At 47.0% G+C, this 21,960-nt stretch overlaps 3 protein-coding genes across 6 annotated transcripts; 2 read left to right on the forward strand and 1 right to left on the reverse strand.

Moving 5' to 3' along the window:
• Nucleotides 1–501: 501 nt before the first annotated feature.
• NUF2 (NUF2 component of NDC80 kinetochore complex) lies at nt 502–13,552 on the reverse strand. The gene is made up of 13 exons (XM_027463320.3): nt 13,384–13,552; nt 13,155–13,229; nt 11,529–11,605; nt 10,742–10,803; nt 9,785–9,882; nt 9,105–9,178; nt 7,310–7,406; nt 6,484–6,546; nt 5,655–5,792; nt 4,637–4,777; nt 3,675–3,850; nt 1,843–1,978; nt 502–1,378 (listed from the first exon to the last, which is right to left on the reverse strand). Exons 1-13 carry the CDS (start codon nt 13,504–13,506, stop codon nt 1,229–1,231), a joined length of 1,410 nt encoding a protein of 469 aa, XP_027319121.3. The 5' UTR covers nt 13,507–13,552; the 3' UTR covers nt 502–1,228.
• A 112-nt stretch (nt 13,553–13,664) lies between these two features.
• Nucleotides 13,665–21,917, forward strand: MGST3 (microsomal glutathione S-transferase 3). Of its 4 annotated transcripts, none has more exons than XM_072041653.1 (7): nt 13,665–13,794; nt 13,928–14,011; nt 18,759–18,882; nt 19,582–19,655; nt 20,052–20,109; nt 21,117–21,189; nt 21,688–21,917. In XM_072041653.1, the coding sequence occupies exons 3-7, from the start codon at nt 18,766–18,768 to the stop codon at nt 21,795–21,797; spliced, it is 432 nt and encodes a 143-aa protein (XP_071897754.1). In that variant the 5' UTR covers nt 13,665–13,794; nt 13,928–14,011; nt 18,759–18,765; the 3' UTR covers nt 21,798–21,917. The 4 variants fall into 4 exon arrangements, with proteins under 4 accessions (XP_071897754.1, XP_071897753.1, XP_027319127.1 ...); XM_072041652.1 differs by having other exon boundaries at nt 13,754–13,813; XM_027463326.3 differs by lacking the exons at nt 13,665–13,794; nt 13,928–14,011 and adding an exon at nt 16,866–17,021.
• On the forward strand, nt 14,099–16,190 carry LRRC52 (leucine rich repeat containing 52). Its single transcript, XM_072041651.1, has 2 exons — nt 14,099–14,735; nt 15,776–16,190. The coding sequence occupies exons 1-2, from the start codon at nt 14,099–14,101 to the stop codon at nt 16,027–16,029; spliced, it is 891 nt and encodes a 296-aa protein (XP_071897752.1). The 3' UTR covers nt 16,030–16,190.
• Nucleotides 21,918–21,960: the final 43 nt, after the last annotated feature.

The following is a 21,960-nucleotide window of genomic DNA, read 5'->3' on the forward strand; positions in this document are numbered from 1 at the left end:
ATACTGCACAGCACTGTTGGGATGAAGAACACATTCACTCTCTTAAAAACATTAAGTTGCATAACTTATAATAGTGACCTACCACACTCAAGACTGTATGTGGTGGAAATAGGAAAGCTGTACCAGAAACTTTGTACTAGGTTAAAATTTTCAGATTAACATGGACTTTCACTGAAGTTTAAGTGCTATGATGTAAAAAGAAAACTCAAAGATAAACCTTAGAACAGTCTAATGCCTCAGTAAGAGCTTCAGAAGATCACCCACTGTTCCTAACTGACTTGCTAGCACCTCCAAGAGAACCTGAAGAATTACACAAATCAGAAAGATGTTGTCTATACAGACTTGAATCCTCCCCCCTTCATTATGAAAGCTTTTAGTACATATTCCTACAAGCGTACAAACCAAATTTTATTTCCCACTTGGAATGTTACGCTAAGTCAGTTGGGAAAGTAGGGAGGGAAAAAGCACAACAGAAATAGGGTTAAATATCCTGGTACCAGCTGTTTTAAAAAAAACATTTTATTTCTTGAAGTAACCAAAAACATTTTCAAAACACTATGGCAAGCTGAGTGCCATCACAAGTGGCGTTACAAATATCTATCTATATAACTTATTTTTTATTTTAAAAGTACTAAACACCCAAACACAGACTTTAAGACAGATGAGGGTCCAATACTATGCAGAGTAGAAACAAATTTCAGCATCTAGAGGTACTCACCTGTTAACTAAAACACCTTTGAACATTTACAGTCACCAACATCATGACTAGAATGATTTGACATTTACATGGATGCTACTGCTCCATCAGGATTTAATTTTATTTCAGTAGTGTCAGTGGAATACCAGCTATTACTGCCTTATCTTGAACAGTATGTCCATTCAGACCAGCCCAAAAAGCCAGGTCATCCAAGATTAAAGTTTGTATAACAGTTCCTACAGAAAGCAGAATTCTGTCTAAATGGCAAAAAAAAAAGTCAAGACTTGAATATTACTGCTCAAATTAGGTACCGACCAAAACAATACAAACAGGTGAAACCGAGCATTTTCTTACCCACATTAAGAAGCTCACAGCATCAGGATCTGTCTAGAAAGCTAAATATGTCCTGACATGGCTTTAGAGAAAGTTGGGTTTTGCCTGGAATAATTACCCATTGCACATAAAGCGCAAGCTGCTGAGTTCAGATATGAAGACAAATATAATGCAAGTGGAATACAAGTAGAGGCAGGTTCAAGAACTACTTCTAGGACTCTGAATGCTAAGCAGCCCTTTTTTCAGTTCAGCAATTTTATCTTCTCTTGAGGCTGCGTAATTCTTTGCTGTCTTTATGAGAGAGTCATGACGCTTCTCCAGTCCAGCCTTCAGGTTTAGGTATATTTCCTAGGAAGAAGAAAAAGTAATTCAAACTTAAATCCTTACAAAGCATAAACCTTAAGTGAAGGTGGCCTGGTGGTCACAAGTGATTTTAAAGTGTTGTCCTTGGCATAGGAAATATTCACAGAATACAGGAAAGTTACAAAACAATCTAAGAATAGCAACAGCTGCAAGCAAAATCCCAGTATTACGACATGATGTTTAACACACACAATTCTAAGGCTGTCAAACACCAGCTCTAGCACAGTATTCACACTGGTACTGCCCCATTCCGTATTAATCTGTATCACCAAGACCTCTGCCTCAGTGACTGCTAACCCTGTCCTCCCAACGCAGATGGTACTTCAGCAATGAACAGATAAAAGGAGATGCTAAAAGCAGACTGCCATCTTCTACTTATAACCCTCCAGGATTTCTGCTTTTTTTCCCATAAAAAAAAAACATACAGCCAGGGAAACCATACAACTCACTTTGGCTTTCATTTCTTCTTTTTCAGCATTCTCATTCAGCTGCTGAATTTTGAACCTTGTCTGCTGAATTTCATTGTGAATTGTTGTCACTTTATCATACACAGCACCTCTTTTTTCCTGAACTCTGTTGCAATACCTAGAAGTGGGAGAAGAAGAGTTAGTATGGAGCTATTCAACCAATTTGTCTGATCCTTAACCTGGAACAGCATAGGTACAGGAAGTAAAATTCAGAATGGAGTTACAGCAATACACTGAATATCTTCAGTTGCTGCCAATCAAGACAACTCAAAGGACTCCAGTGGAACTGAGCCAGCTCAAGCCAGCAGGCAGGTGGACACTGCATCTTCCAACCTCTGAACCACGTAGAACAGATGTGAGCAGAGAGCCCTGACTAAAGGCCAGCTCTGGCCTGGGACCCACTGGTCTATGGCAAAAGCAATAGGGTTGACTTTGAATTATGCTGAAACACTAAGTACATGTTCTCCTCATCCTCAGACTCCCTCCCACCAAGTTAGAGCTCTATCCCATAGATTCACACATGCAATTTCCAAATTCACCCCAGCTTGCATGTAAATTGAGATAGCTTCAATTGTGAGCTACCATGTAATCAGAGTTACTGTGGGAACAGGAGATTGGCTCTGATTTCACGTGTAAAACACCAATTTAACATTCGCACAATAATTACAGTTGGAATTTTAGCTGCTGCTTTCTCTAAAGAATGGTTGAAATCACTCAAACTTAGTGAAAGCCTACTTATAGCTTCCTTATCTCAAGGGAACAATCAGGACACATTCTCTTATTCACCAGTGAAAACTTGTTTTCAAACCAAGGTTACTCCCTTTCCCCTTTCTTATCAAAACATCTAATTTCAATTCTCAAGGGAAATATCTAACACATTAAAAACAAATTGGCAGCAACTTTTAGTATAGAAGAGCATTAGATGGTATTATTTTCATTCCTTATTTAAATTAAAAGCTACTTTTCCTTCCAATATCCTTTAGCTGATACAATACCCTACATGAAGAGCAAAAGAGGCCTGGGAATCTTGCTGCACACCACACAAGCCTTTCCGCATGATTAAGTCTTAGTTGCCTCTCTCAGCTACGCGGAAAAAGCTTTCTTCAACCATAGTTAAGCTACCCCAGCCAATAATTTTCCATGTTTCATTTCCTAGCCATGTACAAAAAAAAAGTTATACAATGAGCTTTCTCTACCACAGTTCAGCACTTCAAATCTCGCAGTGAAGCCATGACCTTACAACGCTGCAGTTTGCTACTGCAGAAGCGACCGCTGCGCTGTAAACACTGCTGTGCAACTTGCCTTTAGCATACAGTAGAAGAGAAGATGGGCTAAGAGGCTTTGATCAAATGACACTTTTCCTTTTGTTTTAGAAGCATCATGTCAGGATAATACTCCTCTGAGATACGAGCCCCATTTCCCCATGGGTCTTGAACATCTTTGATAATGAGCAAAAGTGGCAAGGGAAATTATGAAAAATTCATGAAAGGCAAATGGGGCTCTGTTGAAGTCTGATATGTTGGAAAATTATCCCAATGTGACATTCTCTTTAAGAAGATAAAAGAATCCAGAATAAGCATTATAAATTAAATTAGTGATCCAATAAAAGAATTGCTGTCAAGTCACATTGCAATTATTGATTTGAGACACCAAGTCCCTGCCTGCAGCACTACTGGTCTTCATACAAAGCTATCCCACATCACTCATTTTCCTCTTACTGCTAAGCTACACACTTGTACCAGACATGAACTTTGGTAGCACATAAAGACGTAAAGTAGCACCAGGCAGAAAAAAAAAAATCAACTCATCCATACTCTAACACAGACTGCTTATACTGCTCAACATCTTCACGCTTCTTTTCTATCCTTATTTCAGCTGTAGACAGCCTCTCATGTTTTGCAGTGACCAGCCTCTTCAAGGACACTTCATCCGTCTTCCCCTTTTTCAGCTCTATCTGAGCACTCTCAAGCTGGTCCTCTAGATTTCTGACCTACAGCATGTAAAAAGTAAAGGAACAAATTAAATAGGGAAAATAAAACCATATATCCTGTTAGAAGTTGACCAAGATTAGAACCGTCTTCTTGCTTTTTAAGAGATTGATTACTAACCAGTTCTACCTCTAATATTTCAGTTTCTGATTAGAAATACATGTGAACAGACAAGATCCTATTACTTGTGTCAATTCTAGAAGCTACTAGGAGGTCTGCTGTAACTCTTAGGCAACAGTAATTTGAACATGTTATATGAATACCCCCAAAAGATTACATTTTTCCCCCAAATGCTCTTAACAATTGCATTCTCACAGTTGAGTAGCACCTAGCAAGGTGCTTTATTAAGATAACCATTTCACCAGTCAAATTATAGCTTAGTAACATCAGTAAAATTAAAGCACTTCAGATGTGAAATAGTCCTGAAGTGGTAATTTCTTGCTCTAGTTTCTGTCCTATAGGCAGAAGAAACTGGGTCTCGCTTTTCTTCCTCCTCCATCATTTCCTACCAACAACCCCAAGACAGTTCTAACTATTTTAGGTCAGGTTTCTATGGCAACAAAGGCTTGATTATTAAAAATGGTCAATAGTACATTAGTTAGCGACATACAGCAAAGCAGCAGCTGTTTTACTAACATTTTTCATAATGAGATTTTGAAGTTATCTGAATTCTTTCTTTTGGGGGCAGACGAGATACACTTTCAAAAAGCAGATGTTTACTGTTGATTGCCTGACTTGGATTGATATTAAATTTACCCACATTATATCTGGTTAGGGGGAATACAAACCTCTGATAACACACTGGCCAGTATCTCCACATTTTTTTCCTGTCTTTCCATCTTCTTTTGATATAACTGCACCTCCGACTGGCATGCTGGCAGAGCTTCAACTAGGTCTCGGTAACCTTCATATTTCTCAATAACCTCTTCCTTTAAAAGAAGTATTAATAGAACAACTTAAGAATTCAGCAGTTATTTCATGCAACACTAATTTATACTGACTTATGCCCATTCCCTCATTGTTTAACATACTAAATATTAATTCCAGTGTATTTGTTGAAATTAGATCTTTGTAAACAAAAACACAGGAAAAGTGACATAAGTGTTTTGCACTGAATCAGCCAGCTTACTACAAAAGCTATGAGGACAGAAGAACTGCACAGTGAAGAAGTTCAATACTAGTAAAAACAGGAGTTACATGAAACAAAAACAGGTATCTGGAATTACAGCAATAAGAGTGCCACGTTTTGGAACAAAAGTCCTGAGGGAGAGAAAGTTAGGTAAGCTTCAGATTCATGAGTGCTCATGAACAAACTTTTTTCAATAGACATTGCCATAAAAAAAAAAAAAAAGCACAAAAACACTAGGAAGAGAGCTCAGAGTTCACCACAATAGTGAAACAGACAGCAATTCCAGAAACCACGAATGAGAAAAGAGATAGCGTAAAGCACCTGTTTTAAACCTAAGAATATTTGTGAGCTGCCAAAAATACTGGCATCTCTCCAGAGCAAGCAGTTAGGAAAGAATAAATTCAAGAGCTATACACCTAGTTTCACAAGTAAACAATTACTCTTAAGACTAAGCACCAGTGACTGCAACTTTGTTTCTCAAAAAGGAAAAAAAAACACCAGAAGTCTGCAGTTTTCTGTGAAGTTTTGATTTCATTTGAGCCTAACCACCAGTATGTTGATTTTTAGCTAGAAGTATAACTTATTCAAGAACCAGTTGAAGACTATGTAAGTTCAGTAAAACATGCATCTTTCTAATCGAATACCTCCTCACATGGAAGAGGGAAGAAAAACCTCACCTTGGATTTCTTGAGTCTGTTGACAGTCTCTTTCATCAGTTCCATATAGTTCTTCATTTCCTCTGGACTCTCCACAATTTTTGATTTTAGCTGCTCTTGTTCTTCTTTCAAAGTAGCCATTGTCACTTTAAGCTCATTCTAGTTTTCACGACAAAGATGTACTTTTGTTCACTTACATTGTTAATAGTAAAGCAGAATTGTCAGGATCTTAAGGCTAGACACATTCTTTTCTCTGTAAGCCATTCCTCATTAGGAAGGTTATTCAGAGTTTTGTTTGTTTTTTGGTTTTTTTTTTTAAATAAACATCAACATTCTCACTCAAAACAATTAACAGTCCACTTTGCTCCCTGAACATGTCTACAGTGGTACAGCACTAAGTTGCAAGAACAGTATTTAACTAGCATTCCACAAAAGTCCTTCCAGGTAACACACATGGCTAGCAGATCGCTCCTACACAGACCCTCCCATACAACCCCTCAAAAACCTCCTAAATTCTCTCCAGCCAGCTCAGTGGCTGCCTTGTTAGCCATTCTATGAATGTAAGCTCGCTGTAGCTTCTCAAACATTCAGAACTGTTGCCCATGATGAGCTTCCTGAACACACAGCTTTACACTGCAAGGATGGACATTTAAAAAAGTAACAACACAAGCTACTGCAGCAATGCTTCTGGAAAAAAACCTGCTGAAGCAGTTTTTGAAAGAAAAAAACTGCTAGTAATCACCACCACACTAATATTACCTAGCTCCAAGAATAATCTGATCTCAGAAAGAAAAAAAATCTATTAGGTGAACACAGATTTACGCTACAGCCTACACAGAGGTGTACTTACCAGTTTTCGTGTCCTCTCTGTAATATCTGACTTCTTCTGTGAAATCACTTCTTGCAAAGCTGCCTGAGAAAAAGAGTAACAAATTTAAACATCTCTACAACTACTAGCTCCTTTGCCCTTCTATCACTGATCTGTCTACAAGAGATCCACTGATAATTTCTTTGGAGCACCATGACTAGAATACAAAATTGTAGTCTAAAAGGCTCCATTTTTGAGAAGAGTTAACACCAGGCTCCGGTAACACAGAATTCAAGCACATAGTTAATATTAATAACGGTGACATGGCTTAAAGTAACAAAAAATACTAACCACAGATATTTTTCACTCTAATGCAGCTGAAAGGGTTACCTATGAGATCTCAGGTGAAAGGTGCTGCTGCTGGAAAGTTAGCCCACCCCATGATCAACCCTACTCTTTTTGCTAGTCATTCCACTGGGGTGACCCTATTTCCTACTATCATCCTATTTCCTACCACAGCTCACCTCCAGTTCCTTCTTTGAATTCAGAAGGAAAAACAGTTTAAGAGAGAAACATACGCATCACATTTTTAAGATTACTACAGGGACCTCTCAAGTCAACACAATACCATGTTTCAAAAAGGAAGAGCTGAATACACTTCTGATATCATGCATGTTTCACACTCCTCACAGGTAATGCTAGGGATTAGACAGGACACAGTGTTGCAATGACCTTTTCTGATTTAAACCAAAGTCCTTTTTATTCTTTATAGAAGCAGGGAACACACACAAAGAATGAATAGAACTAAGGAACACCCATGATCAGAAGCAATGGCAGCAGTTCAGAGGATTACATAAAGATATCATACTGTTTTCCGACGATAGTCATGGCTTAGCAGTTGCTCCAGTTCTTGAATGTCATCCGACAGCTGCTTGAACTCTGCTTGCTGTTCAACTGGAACAGTACTAAACAAAAAATAAAGGTGTTGGATAGTTTCAGCATCATTATAGTCAGGTCAGCAGTGTACAGCAGATAAAACACTCTTTCAAAGAGCTTACAGCCAGCAACATCATGGATCAGGTTAAGGCAGCCTGAAATTAATACAACTTATTTTCCCCTGCTTACAAAGCTTTGGTGGTGAAGCGTACTCTGAAGAGCTATTTCAGAAATAAGTGATACAGGCTTAATATAGGACTGTAAATTTTAAGATAACATTAAATAAAGACAAGTACAAAAGCATAACACTTCTACCAATTTATTTGGATTTACGGTGTTTGCATATTACATGCCACAGAAACAGCTTGTATTGGGATAAAACTACTGCTAGCCAGAAAACCTCCTGCCTTGCACAAACTGGGAGCAGTTATCAGGGAAGAGCTTTCAAAACAGAAAGCTATCTTGGAAACTAGCCATCTTTTCATCCTATTACCTACAAGCAAAACAAAACTTAATGGTGCAAAGACACAGTCAGTATGACTAAATGGCCTGAAACAGAGAATGGGGCACCCACGTCAAATAACTGAGGAAGGCAACTTTACCCTTCCATTAAGTTAAAGATGAACTTCCTACAGCTATATAAGCAATAAAAACAGCTCACAAAAAAACAACTATAACAGCAAGAAAGTTTCATCCTAGTCCCCCAATTTACAAAATATCCTCTCAAAGCAATTACATACTCCTCAAGTCACATTTTTAACTTCCTGCCAGCAACTCTTCTAGCCTAATACCAGTAGAACTACTTCTTTAAGGGTGAGCGCAACACAACAGAAACATCTCGGCACTTATGAGCTTTCCCAAAGAGGCTAACCAGCAGAGGATTAGTTTGGAAGAGATAGAATCCCGTGGGAGGGACCCCACGTGGAGCAGGGGCAGAGTGGCTCTGAAGGAGCAGGAGAGAATATTATGGGCTGACCACAGTCCCCATTCCACTGTGCTGCTCACTGGGAGGAGGTAGAAGGAGGCGGATGGGAGGAAGATGTTTTTAGTTTGCTTTTAGTTTCTCACTGTTCTAGTCTGCTAGTGATAGGCAGTAAGTTATATATTAGTCTCCCTACATTGAGCCTGTTTTGCCCATGACACAGTAATTGGCGAGCTGTCACTCTGTCCTTATCTCAACCCTTGAGCCCTTTTCCATTATATTTTCTCCCCCTCTTCCTTTGAGGAGGGGTGGGTAAGAGAGCAGCTATAACAGAGTTCAGCTGCCCAGCAGGGTGAAACCACCACAGGCATGTGGATGCACCTGGTGACAGCACTTGCTGGAGGAGATGGTTGTCAATTGAAAGAAAAACGATGACAGCGAGCTATGAATTTCACTCCCATTATCAAAGGTTAATTAGTATCTCAACTCACAGCATCTTAGATCTGTGGCACTTAGATCCCACTATCTGTAGCAATCTAGTCTCATACACACACCAAAAAACAGGTTACTGAATGCAATCATGTCTCTCACAGTCTAAAAAGAGCTTTCCAACAGATGGAAAGGGATTCTGGGCACTAGTTGAACTGCACAATGCTGCGATCAAGTTCAAAGAAGTCAGTTATCAGCCAATTCCATCAGATCACTGAACTCAAATATCCAGCTCCTGTTTAGGCATCCCATTGTGCACACACACTGAGCAAGCCAAGAAATACTGCATCTCACAACACTTGCTCCTCACACTTACTTCAGTTTCTCCAGCTTCACAGCTGCCTCCTGATTTGCAGTCTCCAGTTGCTGGTGTTTCTCCATAGCTAATTTCTGCAAGTTAAGCATTCATGAAGACTTTTATTTTAGAGGAGTATAGTTTTTCTCGAGTTCTGTTAGAACTCTGCTCATCATTATTTCACATAACATTCACAATCCCTGAACTACTGAGATATTCAGAAAAGAAACTGCCTGCAGCCCTAGCTTCAGCTCAACAAGAGCTACATCTATATTTTCTCAAAGTGATTTGTCAAACCTTCACTTACAAGGCTGAACTGAACAATCAAATAAGTTACTGGAAAAACCTCAGATGATAGCTTAAGTGGTAACTCAGCCATGGTACCATACAGAAACTTTTACAATGTTATCAACTAGTCCATCAACTCACTATTCTAAACTGAAATGTTTCCTTAAGAGCACAGCAATGTTTTTTTCTTAAGCCATTTACAGTAGTTGTGTACGCTTATAATGTCTAATGTAGCTGCACAAGAAGTTTTATTTAATATTAAATAGGTACATTCCTATATTACTCAGCTATATTTAAGATTCTCGTGTTATTTTACACACACTCCTAAAATCCCCTACCTCTATGCTCCCAATTGTAGGTTAGCATTAAATATACTTAAGCAAGTATCTGGAGTAACATGCACCTAATCTTACATAGTTCATCTGCAGCTCCAAGTAGGTCTCACGTCGGGATTCTCTGAAATGCACGAAGTTGAGAATGCCACTCAAGAAGCGAGCTGTCCTCTTTGCCTCTGAAATGGAAACGACAAGACATCACTATTTTGGTTTCCACCTTCATTGCAATTGCCTAGAAGTTGGGCAAAACAGAGTTCAGAGAAGAGACAGAAATTACCAAAACATGCAAGTTCGCTATTTCCCTGCTTACCTTGCAAAGGTTTCATAGACCACACAAAAAGCAGCACCAAGCTACAAACTTACAAGGTCTCAGCAATTCTATGTTACTTAACAAATAAAAATGGCACCTAGTAGAAAGACTAGTAACACACAGCTCCACAATTAAGCGAGCGTCAATATTTGACTACAGCCCTGAAGACTGAACCTCACTGTAACTCTCTGGCTAACTGAAGCTAGCTGTTAGAACTGCAGGGACATTTTGGCTCTATTCCCAGTGAACTGCGTGAAAGATGATTACAACGTTCTCAAGTGTCTTATACAAGCCAGACACAGAAGTGATAGAAGAGGCAATTCCAAAGAACTCTAAGTTTTTTTGCATCAGAATCACCAAAGTTAGGTATTGGAAAAAACAAAGCAAAAATTTAATTAGTTCTAGGCACTGGCATAAGATATTCTTCCTAGCAACTCTGGAATGCCATGTGAGTTTCATTACCACCTATTCCTACATTATTAAAAGCTTGTCACACTTTGCTCTCCAGGTCAAAAGACAAGACCAGTACACAAGACTCTCCTCAGTTATTTAACTGGACAAGCCTACATAGGGACTAAGGTAGAAAACCACTCACTAGAACCATCGTCTAAAGACCACCTTCAGGAGCAGAGGAGCAGACACCCATCTAGGCCAAACGAGAAAAAGCACCTCGATATCAAGATATCCACCCTAGGACACACAGGGCTGAAAATTCACTTGCTTACTTGGATTTATAACATCAGCAATCTGAAAGTCATTAACCCGGCACACTGGAAGGAAGCGCTCCCTGTAAGGAAACAGAATACAGCCTTATTTTCAGTCAGCAGCACTCGCTTTTTGTGCTATATACATTTACTGAAGACAGTTATTGTCCTCTCACTCCAGAGCACATGTACAGACACATGACACAATATGTCTCAGGAGAATAAATAGTAGGACTAGACTTCAGTGTTAAAAATTGGTATTTTTACAGTATCTCATAAGGAATTCTATAGACAAAATACTTGCCTGTAGATCAACTTTCTACCTTAATTAGGGAACTCCTTCACTTAATGAAGTGAGTCAGATTTGAAGCTTAATCTCTGTTTTAAGGGGAAAACTAGCACACATTTCAACAAAGAAATTGAAACAGAATTTGGACAGCAAATTCATGCAACAGGTACTCAAGATCCCTCTGCCAGGTGTAACAATGAACCTCTAGCCAGTAAAAGAACAGAATAATAACACACCTTGTTTGGGGGGCATGGCTAGGGTTTTTATTCTTTGTTTTTAAATAAGACTAAAATAAGCCTCTTCACAGGAGGCTAGATATAGTTAAGCTAATACATTATTTTCAACAAGATCACTGCCTGCTGAGAATTAGCCTGCATTACAGCATTGCTGTCTCTCGTTTATCTGCAGACTTCACTTCACTCAGAGCCAACAAGTGGCAGAGCCACTACTCACAATAGTTTCTAGTAAATGAAACCTTTATAAGGAGGAACAAATGAACAGATGCTATCTTGTACTTACATGTGAATATACAAATTACAAACAGGTAGAAAGCCTTCAAATATCTGCGGATACATTATTTCAACGTTGACAGGCATCTGAAGAATAAAGAGTCAACACGTCAGTAGAGAATACTTACAAGAAACCACAGAAGATGACTTCCACAACATAAAATCATTCAAATAGGTTAGACAGACAGACACTTGTTTCCCCATCCTTGGGGAACACAAGTTAGAATCAGAAGGATATTATCTAGTTAGCAGATTATTTTCAGTGTCAATTTTGGCTGGTCAAATATGAAAAAGACAACAATACCTAAAGCAACACCACCACAAATGCTGGAATTCAATTTAAATCCACCATTTTGATTTGTTTAAAATAGAATCAGAACAGTCTCTGCATTACACACCTAACAAACAGCAGAACTGTCTCTCTTTAAAGATCTGAAAATCAAACATTAAACTCTTTTAAAATTAAGACTTTAGAAGAAGACAGCAGTGCACTGTTGCCTTTTCTGATGATTTAAGTCACATTAATACAATATCGCAGCTGATGTTATTGTCTGAAGGACTAAGTTGTCACGGGCCCATATGATTTTCCCTTTCAGCTTATCCAAAACCAGCACAAGACAATACCATTTACTCTTGCTGTCAGGAATCCATTCCTGTCTGGCAGAAACAAGGTAAGTTAGATGTTAATCAACAAGGTATCAGTTAGCCCAGCCCACTTACTGCACTTCTCCTTGCCTTCTTCTCAATTTCAGAGGTGGAAATGATTAAACACAAAAGGCACATTTTACTTTCCTTCTAGACAGGTCTTTGTAAGAGACCCTCTTTCAGCAATGACCAAAGCCAGATGCCCAAGAAGACAGAACATCATCTCAAGGCCAGAGATAACACCTTGAGATTTAACAGCCCTTCACAGGGCTTGCACAGCCCCTCTGAGGCCTTCCAGACATTTCTGGCACCTGCAGCATATCAGAGAAGAATCCACAGCTGAAATCCACAGCTCAACCACAGAGAATTTTCTTATAACCTACGTTGGTGAGCTCTTCACGTCCTCTAGTTCCTTTGGGAAGAAGGCCTTCTCCTCTCCATAAAAACAAAAATCAGCAGGGCCTCAGCAGCACCTCACAGACCACAGAATACCCACGGCTGCGACTGGTGAGGATCACTCAGCCCAACTCCTGGCTCCACACAGAACCACTCCAAAATTAAACCATATTTTGAGCGTGGCCTGAAGGTTTCCTGAACTCCAGCAGGCCAGGTGTGGTGACTACTCCTCCGGGGAGCATTCCCAGCCACTGCCTCAGTGAAGAGCCTTTTCCTGGGCAGGTGCTTCCAGGCTGCAAGAAACCTGTGGCAGCGATGCTGATGGCTAATGCAGGGGCACACGTTTGTTCCTGCCCCAGCAAACATTGTAAGCTGACTCACTGAACATATTGAGCACAAATCCTCACACACACAAGATGCCCTATAGTTTTCTGCAAGACAGGAGGGATTTCTAAGCTCCTGCTCATTTGATTAGACAGAAACACAGAATGTTACTTGCCAGATAAGATAAAAGGGAGATAATTGAACACATAGTGTGGAAAGTGCAGGGTTTTTCTCTGTTTATGTTCTGTTAAACCCGCAACTAGCTACATACCATGTAGAAGTGCTCCAGGCGGATCCCATACACCTTCTGCAGGATCCTCATGAAGATCATGTGCAGGACCTCGGGCTGCGAGGGGAGAGGAGGCGGGTCAGCACCCCCCCCGCTAATTCCTGAGGTAATTAACCCCCGAAACCGACCCCCACACACCCCCCTCGGCGGCGGCTCGAGCCCTAACGCCCCGTTAGGCGAACGCAGCCCCCGGCGGCCATTAACCCAGCACCTTGGGGTTGGCGAAGAGGTCGGCCTTGGTGAGGCCGCGGGCCTCGGCGCCGGCCAGGAGGTGGCCGCGCAGGTAGGTGACGATGTCGTCGGGGCTGTAGCGGGGGAAGGTGAGCGCCTCCATCTTGCCGCCCCGCCGCTTCAAAATGCCCCCCGCCGCCGCCCATTGGCCGGCGGAGTGATGGACGGCTGGAGCTGACCTATCAGCGGCCGGGATGGGCGGTGAAGGAGGCGGGAGTGAAGGGAGCCCCGCCCCTAACGGCCAACCGCCCGGCGTGAGGCGCTGAGGGGCCGGGGGGAGGCGGGAGGGAGGCGGCGGCCGGGGGAGGAGCGGGGCTGAGGCGCCCCCTGCGGGCGGGCAGCGGCCCCGGGAGCTGCGAGGAGGCTCGGAAGGTGCGAGGAGGAGGCGAAGGTGCGAGGAGACGAGGAAGGTGCGAGGAGGGCGGCGGGCGGCGGGCCCCCTTCCCTTGGGGACGCGGCTGAGGGGGAGAAGCTGCTCTGAGGTAAAATGGCGCCCCCCCCCCCCCCCTCCTCCCTCCCCACAGGTGGCTGCAGAGACCCCGCAGCGCTCTGAGGTGAAAACCCGCCGGGAGCTCAGCTTCCAGCCAGGCGCCGTGCCAAGGAGTCAGGTGAGTCCCAGCGCTTCCCCAGGGACGGCTCCGCGGCGATGGTAACGCTGCCCGCTTAGGGCTGAGCGGTGCGTGAGGCGGGAGGCCATGTCTCCCTCAGGTGGACGGCGGCCCCTCAGCCTCCTCCTCCTCCTCCTGCTGCTCCTGGGGACGGGGCTGGCAGCAGGGAGCGCGCACTGCCCCAGCGGGTGCAGCTGTGGGTACCTGGAGGTGAACTGCACGGGGCGACAGTTGCAGGAGTTCCCCGCAGCCATCCCGCTGGACACCAGGCAGCTGATTCTGGCAGCCAACAACGTCTCCTACCTGCCGGCGGTGGAGTTGAGCTTCCTGGCTGATCTGGTCTACCTGGACTGCCAGAAGAACCTCTTAGGGGACGACCTGGATTTCACTTTTATTGGCGTAGCCAAGCTCGTCTACCTGGACCTCAGCTTCAACAACCTGACGCAGGTCACCTTCGGCACCTTCTCGCAGCTCCTCAGCCTGGTGGTGCTGAAGATCTCGGACAACCCCAACCTCGTAGCGATCGAGAAGGATGCTTTTGCCAACAACACCTGGCTGAGGCACCTGGATGTCAGCCGGACTGGCTTAACGTTCCTGGACACCAGCACCGTCCGGGACCTGCCCAACCTGAGGTTTCTGGGGCTCAGTGACAACCCGTGGCACTGCAACTGTTCCTTTTTGGACTTCATCACCTGGATGGCAGGCAGCAACGTGCATTTCCCAGGTGAGGCAGCTAACCCCCCTCCACACTGTGGCAATGTTTGCAGCCTGTTCCTGCTTCTATTCTCACCTCCTTGGTGCAGCCCCTGCAGTCCTAGTCTCTCCGATTCCTCCAGTGTCTCATTCACCTTGAATACTGCCCTTGTTTCTGCGCAGCACCCCTGGGAGGCCGTTGTTCTTTGCAGTCCTGCTACAGCAGTTCTGCTCGATTCTGAAAAGCTGGGTTGAAACCCAGTCAGCCCCTCTTCTGGCCAGGGTCTGCAGGAAGAGTCAGGGTGCTGCTGTGGAAGCCAGCAGGAGTTTTGCTGCTGACCTCAGTGGGGCTGTGAGCACACTGCTCCCTGCTGACCCATTTCCATACACGAAATGCCTGGCGCCGTAACGGTGGCTGGCAGGGTGTTAAACTGCAGGCAGAGGAGAGGGATGCTGTGCTTCTACAGAAACAAAAAGGAGACAGTGCTTTCCACCACAAACAGCCTTTGCTGACTTCAGAGGGAAAAGCCAGCATCTGTTGTATTAGAATACGACAGGACATAGTCATTACTTCAGTGCAACTGAATCAGTAATGAGTTTCCTCTTTCTCTCTCACAAAGCAGGTGAGACTATGCCTAATTGCAAACCACTCTAATTTTCAAACTTGACTCCCTGCATGCAAGCCTCGTTATTCTAGTCTCCAAGGGCCTCTTTCAATTTAGCCCTGTCACTTCAGAAGCTAAGATATTTTAAAAAAAAAAAAAAAAAGAAGAAGCAACCTACAAGTGCTCTTCTATTGAAATAAAAGTGAGCTATAGCAGTTTGTCACGATCCCATAATCCGACCATCGATATTTTCCCATGGAGACACCACCACAGAAATCATTCCGGCAGCTGTGGTTTGGCAGAGGTGCAACTCTGATTTTTCCTGGGCTGTGGAGGGAGGAGGCTGTGAAGCGTGGCGAAATTTTCCAATTTAGCAAACTGCTCCGTCCTTTTTCTAGCAGCACTCCTACTCACTAATGCCTTAGAAACAGGCAAAAGAACCGTGCCGTTGCTCTTCTCTCTGCAGATGCTGACAACATCACCTGCTACACTCCCAAAGCCTTCCGTGCCTGGAAGCTGCCTGCAGCCGAGGTACAGCTGCGCTCCAGCTGCCTGACCCAGCTGCACAAGCAGGACTACATCTTCCTGTGTTTCGTTGGCTTCTGCATATTCTTTGCTGGCACCGTGGTGGCCTGGCTGGCCGGCGTCTGTGCCGTCATCTACCAAGTGCACACTTCCAAGGGGGAGGAGGATGAGGAGGAGGAAGACGCGGTCACTTAGGACCAGCCCTACAAAGCGTTCCAAACGCCGTCCTGGGAACTGAAGGCAGGCCCTTCCTGGATGATTTCCCGCATTATGCCCTACTTTAGATGCTATTTATTTTTTTTTTGAAGCGAAATAAAACTGCCAGAGATGAAAATCTCTGTGCTCCAGTTTCACTCGCTGTGCTGCCTCCGCCTTCCTTCTTCCGACGGGACCCGGGACCTTGGCAGAGCATTCGGTGAGGGTGTGCGGACAGAGCCGTGCACCCCAGAGCAGCATTTATGCTCCTGTTTCACCGCGAGGCTGCAGGACAGCAGGGTCAGCGTGCGGCCTGCCCTGTCATGGGGACAGGCGTGAGGAGTTCGGAGATGCAGGAGAGGCCCCGGAGCTGTACCGTAGCCAGGGAGCTCACCAAGGCCAGACTGGGACCAGCCCAGAGAGCTCCCTGCTGTGGGAAGGCAGGCGTGTGAGCAAAGAGCTTAAACCCAGGACTTTTAGGGGCCTGTGGCCTGCTGGCTTCTCCAGTATACCCGAAACACCAAAAGGTGCACTCTGTCCCACTGTGGTGGTTCCCGGTTTATGGACACATTCAGAAACAAAAAAAGGCCACCTCCTAATTCATTCTGTACCACGTTTCCCTACAACTGTGTTGCTTTTTAAGGCGAAACACCGCTTACACACAGCCCCAGTGCTGACAGGGGCTCGTGCATCCTGGGCCAGAACATTGCGGGGTGTAAGCGAGATCCCGCAGATCGCTGGCATGGGGCACAGCGGGGGCTGCCTTCCCCACCCGGCACCGCCTGCGAGGGAACAGGGCACGACCACCACGAGAGCACCCCAGAAGCAGCCTGCAAAATCTCCCCAGGCCTGGGGAGAAGCCGCAGGCCCCTGGGGGGCAGCACGGAGCCCGCAGCCCTCGCCCCGCCTCGGGGCGTGGCCAAGCCCGGTCCCGGCCCCGCTCCCGCCCCGGGCTGCTTCGCACCGCGCCTGAGCCGGGCCCCGGGGTGCGGGTGAGTGCGGGCAGGGGGCCGGGGGCTGCGGGGAGGGTCGAGAGCCCGGTGTGGGGCTGCAGGGGAGGCGGGGCGGCCCTGCTGAGTCCTTATTGCGGTGTGGTTGCGGCGAGCCTGCTGCGAATCGTTGCTGCGGGGGGAAAGTGCTCCCTGCGAGCTCTCCCGTAGCCCTCCGGCCGTGCTGCATCATCCCCCGCGGGCCCAGGCCCAAGCGTTGCCGCAGGGAAGATGCAAAATTAGGCTTGTGCAGGGCGCCGGTGCTCGTGGGCAGAGTCCTTGCGCTGCAGACAAGGTTGGTGAAAGGCGGCAGCAGCAGGGAGCAGCCGCAGGTGTCGGCTTGGAATCAGCTTGGAATCGCTTTGGCTCCTGGGCACTAGAGCAAAGGCACCGCGTAGTTCCGCAGTGGTAGCAGAGGTCCAGCAGCAGGTTTATAACCCCTGGCTTAATGCTGTGCTGCGCCCTTTGCTACTGAGATAAAAGGTAAAACTCCAAAGGACGTTGCACGGCTAAAGGCCCGGTCCTTGCTGCCGCGTGGGGCTTCCTCAAGCCTGGGAGCCAAAGGGGGAAATGCGACCGTGGATCTGCGCTGTGCGGCGGGAAGGGTCTGTATGCTCAGCGTGACCTCTAACTGCCTCTAACTGTCGCACGTGGGTGCAGCTGATCTGTCTTAGTTAGAGTTTTCAGCATGCTTACTAAGAATTTTTGAGCAAACTTCACGTGGACAAAGCCAGCTGTTGTCTTGATCAAAATCCCTGTGCGAATAGGAAATAAACCCCCTGCTCCCTGCTGGAGGGCTGGCTGCGCTGCTTCCTCCAGGAGGGACGTTTGTCCCCCGTGCCAACAGATCGTGCTGGTGGGACAGCGCCAGAGACACCAGAACCTTGCTGCATCCCGGCAACGGGCTGCGGTTAGGCTTGGTTTGGAGAGGGAATCGGCTTAGTGCTGGGGAGAGAGGTGCCCGCTGCCTTCTGGTGCTGTGCATGACACAGCACAGGCTCCGTTCACGTGGGCGCAATCGGAGGTGGGGATGGTGCAAGGGGACCGCTGCCAGATGGTGGTTGGGCCACTCTCTGTGACTCTGAGCCCGTTCCTTGAAGCTGCTGGGAGCGAGTGTCGCTCGTCTGGCCATTTTATCACGTGAAAAAACACCTCTGTTTGTTTTGAATCCCTGTCCTAGCTGCATTTGGTGGCCCTGAGTTCTGGCGTTGGAAGCAAACAACCGGTTTCTGCCCACCCTCTTTAGCTTTTACAGACTTCATTGAATACCAGTCCTGTTTGTCTGCTCTCTGAGATGAGTCTGGACTTACTCGGCTGTTCCTCACATGAAAGCTGTTGCAGATCTTTAAACATCCTTGCAGCGCCACTCTGGCCCCTTCCTGGTTTTGCTGAAAGCTTTTTAAGGTGTTGGGACAAGAACTGGCTGTGCTGCTCAGGCTGGAGGTGAAGCAGGGCTTGGCACAGTGGCATAATTTGGCTGACCTGGTCTCCAGCCTGGCTGTGGAGAAATTCCTGCAAGTGTAGGAATTGCAAGTGGTTGTTCTGCTTAACTCCCAGCAGGCACCACAAGGTAAAAAATCCCTGAGAGTTTCTCCTCTCCTTCAGCCAGTCCTTGTGCAAGGAGGACTCTGATCCATGCTCAGCAGTTCTTACGCACACACACCTGTGTTTCTGCCTGCACTGAGCTGCCACTGCTCCAGTGCCCCCCTGCAGTAGTAACGGGCTCTCTTTTCCTCCCAGCACCACGATGGCAGCTCTCTCCAAAGAGTATGGCTACGTCATCCTGACGGGGGCCGCCAGCTTCGTCCTGGTCACGCACCTCGCCGTCAAGGTGGCAAAGGCCCGCAAGAAGTACAACGTGGAGGTGAGTCCTCTCCTCGGGCACACGGGTCGGGAAGGGGCTGCAGCTCCGACGCTGGTGGGGAGGGAGAGCCCCAGGCCTTGCTGAGTGATCCCCGTCTGAGGGATCCCCTCCTCCTGCAGCAGGGACAGCGCAGCCTGGCTGCAGCACCTCTCCTTCGTCCCCTCCCTGGCCCAGAGGGTGTGCAGGCATTGCCTTTCCGGGCTGTAGTGCTACAGATAAGCTCGGTGCCACCTAGTTTATTTCTGGATGCCCCGCTGGCACTCCCTACCCCGCCGTGTGGATGCAGAAGGGATGGAGCCGACATTTCGGCTCTCCAAACTGGAGCAGACGCACAGCAGAAATCAGGGCTTGGCAGAACAGGCGCTTGGCACTGAGCTGAGACGGCTGAAAGCAGAAGGCTTCGAGCCCGGAAACACTGACAGGCAAGAAACCACACAGCCTTTTTTCCCTGTGAAGAAGGCAGACGCAGCGTTGGGAGCAAAGGGATCTCAGTGGAACAAAAGCATTCGGGAGCAAGCAGCAGTTTCAACATAGCTGTGGGCCGCGGGGTAGGGAGCAAGGCTCTAACTTGAAGCCAGTCAGTGTTAGAGGCAGCAGCACAGCACGGGGCTCCCCGGGGAGAGGCACCACAGGGCCTGCACCTCGCCACTGGAGTTTGGGCTGCGTTGCTCACGTTCTGCTCTTGTGTTTCTTTGACAGTACCCCACCATGTACAGCACAGATCCTGAGCACGGGCGTATATTCAACTGCATCCAGCGTGCGCACCAGAACACGTGAGTGCCGCGTGCGATTGTCGTACTGCCCTTGGCTCCTCGTGGTCAGGGTCCACCTGGCTAACACGGGGCAGAGCACGTCCAAGGGAGGCTGGGGGCAGCAGCTCCTGGGTCAGCTGGTGGTAGGTAGCATTTAGCAGCAGCTTGGGCACAAAGTGGAAAGAAGAGGGGGGCTGCCTGACAGAGGCACGGGCAGGGATGAAGTCCCTGAAAGCCTGTGCAAAAAGTTCACTTGTGCCTCCATCTCTGGCCACAGCACTGAGCAGCTCTCCTCAGCATGGAGGCTCGCAGCAGCCAGGCCCATCAGTTGACAAGGGATGCTTGCAGCTCTCTGCATGCCTAGATGTTCTCTCTACGAGCAATCTGAACAAACGTAACCTCCTCTCTCATTTTCAGACTGGAAGTTTATCCCTCCTTCCTGTTCTTCCTAGCCACTGGGGGCATCTACCATCCGGTAAGTGACTAGCTCGCAGGGCTGCACGACTGAACTCTGCCCTTAATCCCTGACTCAGAGCAGGCAGGAGGCCAAGCCCGCCCCTCTGGAGGCAGCCAGGCTCCTTCCCCAGCCACATGCCCCTGCACGGCCGTGCCCCTTCTGAAAATGCAGTGGTACGAGCTCTCGTGCAGGGGAACCTCAAGAATTTCATAAATCATTGCCGCTACTGCAGCCTCTAGGCCCCTTTCCTTCCCCTGAGTGTGGCTGGTTAGACAAACTGCAGCATCCACAGCCTCCAGCCCACAGCTGGGGAGGGTCCCTCCGACCCTGCCTGATTCTCCCAAGCCTGCAGGGTCCTGCTGGGCTCACAGTAGGGCCACTCAGCAGCTGGTTTTGTACAGGATGGGGACCCTGTCACTTCCTTTTTAAACAGACTAAAAAGAGTTTTTCTGACAAAAATAGATGGGGAACACTGTGATCTTCCCATCCACCTTCACCACCAAAGGAGGTGTGTGAAGGATGCAAAAAAAGCCTGGATTATTTTTAAATCAAAGAGGTAGACAGCTCTTGAGGAGGCAGTTCGTCTGGGAGAGGCTAAAACCAGGAGCTTCTTCTTTACCACCATCAGACAAATCGGGTCCATCTTGAACATTCATTTTCAGAGAGGGAAGGAAGTGGCATAGGCAGATCTGACAAACTGAAGCCACATTGCAGCAAGCTCTAAATGAAGTGGCAGGGCAGAAATCCACAGCAGGGAAACCTGTACACCTGCCTGTGCCAGTGGAGGGGGCTTGCAAAGCCCTGCAGCACATCACAGGCACCCCAGAGGTGCCTCGAAAGGGACCCAATCCAAAACTCACCCTGGCTCCCCACACCACTCACCCCCTTCTCCCAGGCTGATTCCCAGTTGGGTCAGGACCCCCGCTGTAGTTTGTGGTCACTTCTCCCAGCAGGGCAGCTGTAACAGCTGAGCAGGTGCCAGCAAGAAACCTCCAAAACCTTACACATTTCTCCTTTCCTCCTAGCGGATTGCCACGGGGCTGGGCGTTGCCTGGATCATCGGGCGAATCCTCTATGCCTACGGCTACTACACAGGAGGTGGGTCCTCATCCTGCGGCACAGTATGGCCGTGGAAACTGCAGCCTCCTCTCCAGCTCCTGGCAAGGAGGCAGCACCAAGCTTCCCTCCTGTCAGGGTGCGGAGCAGAGGGTGCAGGCGCACAGACTGCACGCTGCATTGTGCTCTCCCTGACAATAGCAAGAGCTCTAATCTCAAGGCGTACCCTGAGTTTGGGCTATTATTAGAGTAACCTCTAGTTCCTTCTCCCTCTTCAGTTTCATCTGCTGCTTCCCACACTAGTCACAGCAAACCACACTGGGGGGGGCTCATCCCAGGCTCCTGACTGTGCACTTGTATTGGTTCGGGTCTGTCACGCTCACAGCAGTTCCCCAGCTTTCCTTTCTGAAGGTGAGGACGAGGTCAGCCAAAGCTGAACACGCTTGCAGCAAGTCAAGGTCATGTGCGGCAGAGCTGGGAGCAGCCTGGATGAGAGAGCCAGGTACTGCTGCTGAACTGCTAAAATCTGTCTTGTTCCAGAGCCAAAAAATCGAAGGAGAGGGGCCATCGGTTCCGCTGCACTCATTGGACTGGTGGGCACGGGCGTGTATTCAGCTTTCCAGCACCTTGGTTGGACCTGCCAGGACTAACTGACAGCGGTGGCTGCCTGGGAACCCAAAGGGATTCTTGTTCTGTTTTCTCGTACAGCATTTCATTGCCTGTTGGCTGTTTTTCTCCTCATTCAATAAAATGAAGTTGTCAGTTCTGTATTTTTATTTTGTACTTGCAGAGGGCTGTCTTGAGTTTTGCAGC

Source organism: Anas platyrhynchos, chromosome 8 (genome assembly GCF_047663525.1).
Source record: "Anas platyrhynchos isolate ZD024472 breed Pekin duck chromosome 8, IASCAAS_PekinDuck_T2T, whole genome shotgun sequence".
In the NCBI taxonomy this organism is placed as follows: Eukaryota; Metazoa; Chordata; class Aves; order Anseriformes; family Anatidae; genus Anas; species Anas platyrhynchos.

Coding starts and splice junctions, on each gene's coding strand:
- MGST3 (XM_038182834.2), top strand. CDS start 17,589: ATGCGACCGTGGATCTGCGCTGTGCGGCGGGAAGG. Junction 17,624..18,758: donor TGCGCTGTGCGGCGGGAAGG/GTCTGTATGCTC, acceptor TTTTCCTCCCAG/CACCACGATGGCAGCTCTCT. Junction 20,110..21,116: donor CTGGGGGCATCTACCATCCG/GTAAGTGACTAG, acceptor CTTTCCTCCTAG/CGGATTGCCACGGGGCTGGG.
- NUF2 (XM_027463320.3), bottom strand. CDS start 13,506: ATGGAGGCGCTCACCTTCCCCCGCTACAGCCCCGACGACATCGTCACC. Junction 11,606..13,154: donor GCCTGGAGCACTTCTACATG/GTATGTAGCTAG, acceptor TTTATTCTTCAG/ATGCCTGTCAACGTTGAAAT. Junction 1,979..3,674: donor TATAAGCAGTCTGTGTTAGA/GTATGGATGAGT, acceptor TCCCACTTCTAG/GTATTGCAACAGAGTTCAGG.
- LRRC52 (XM_072041651.1), top strand. CDS start 14,099: ATGTCTCCCTCAGGTGGACGGCGGCCCCTCAGCCTCCTCCTCCTCCTC. Junction 14,736..15,775: donor CAGCAACGTGCATTTCCCAG/GTGAGGCAGCTA, acceptor TTCTCTCTGCAG/ATGCTGACAACATCACCTGC.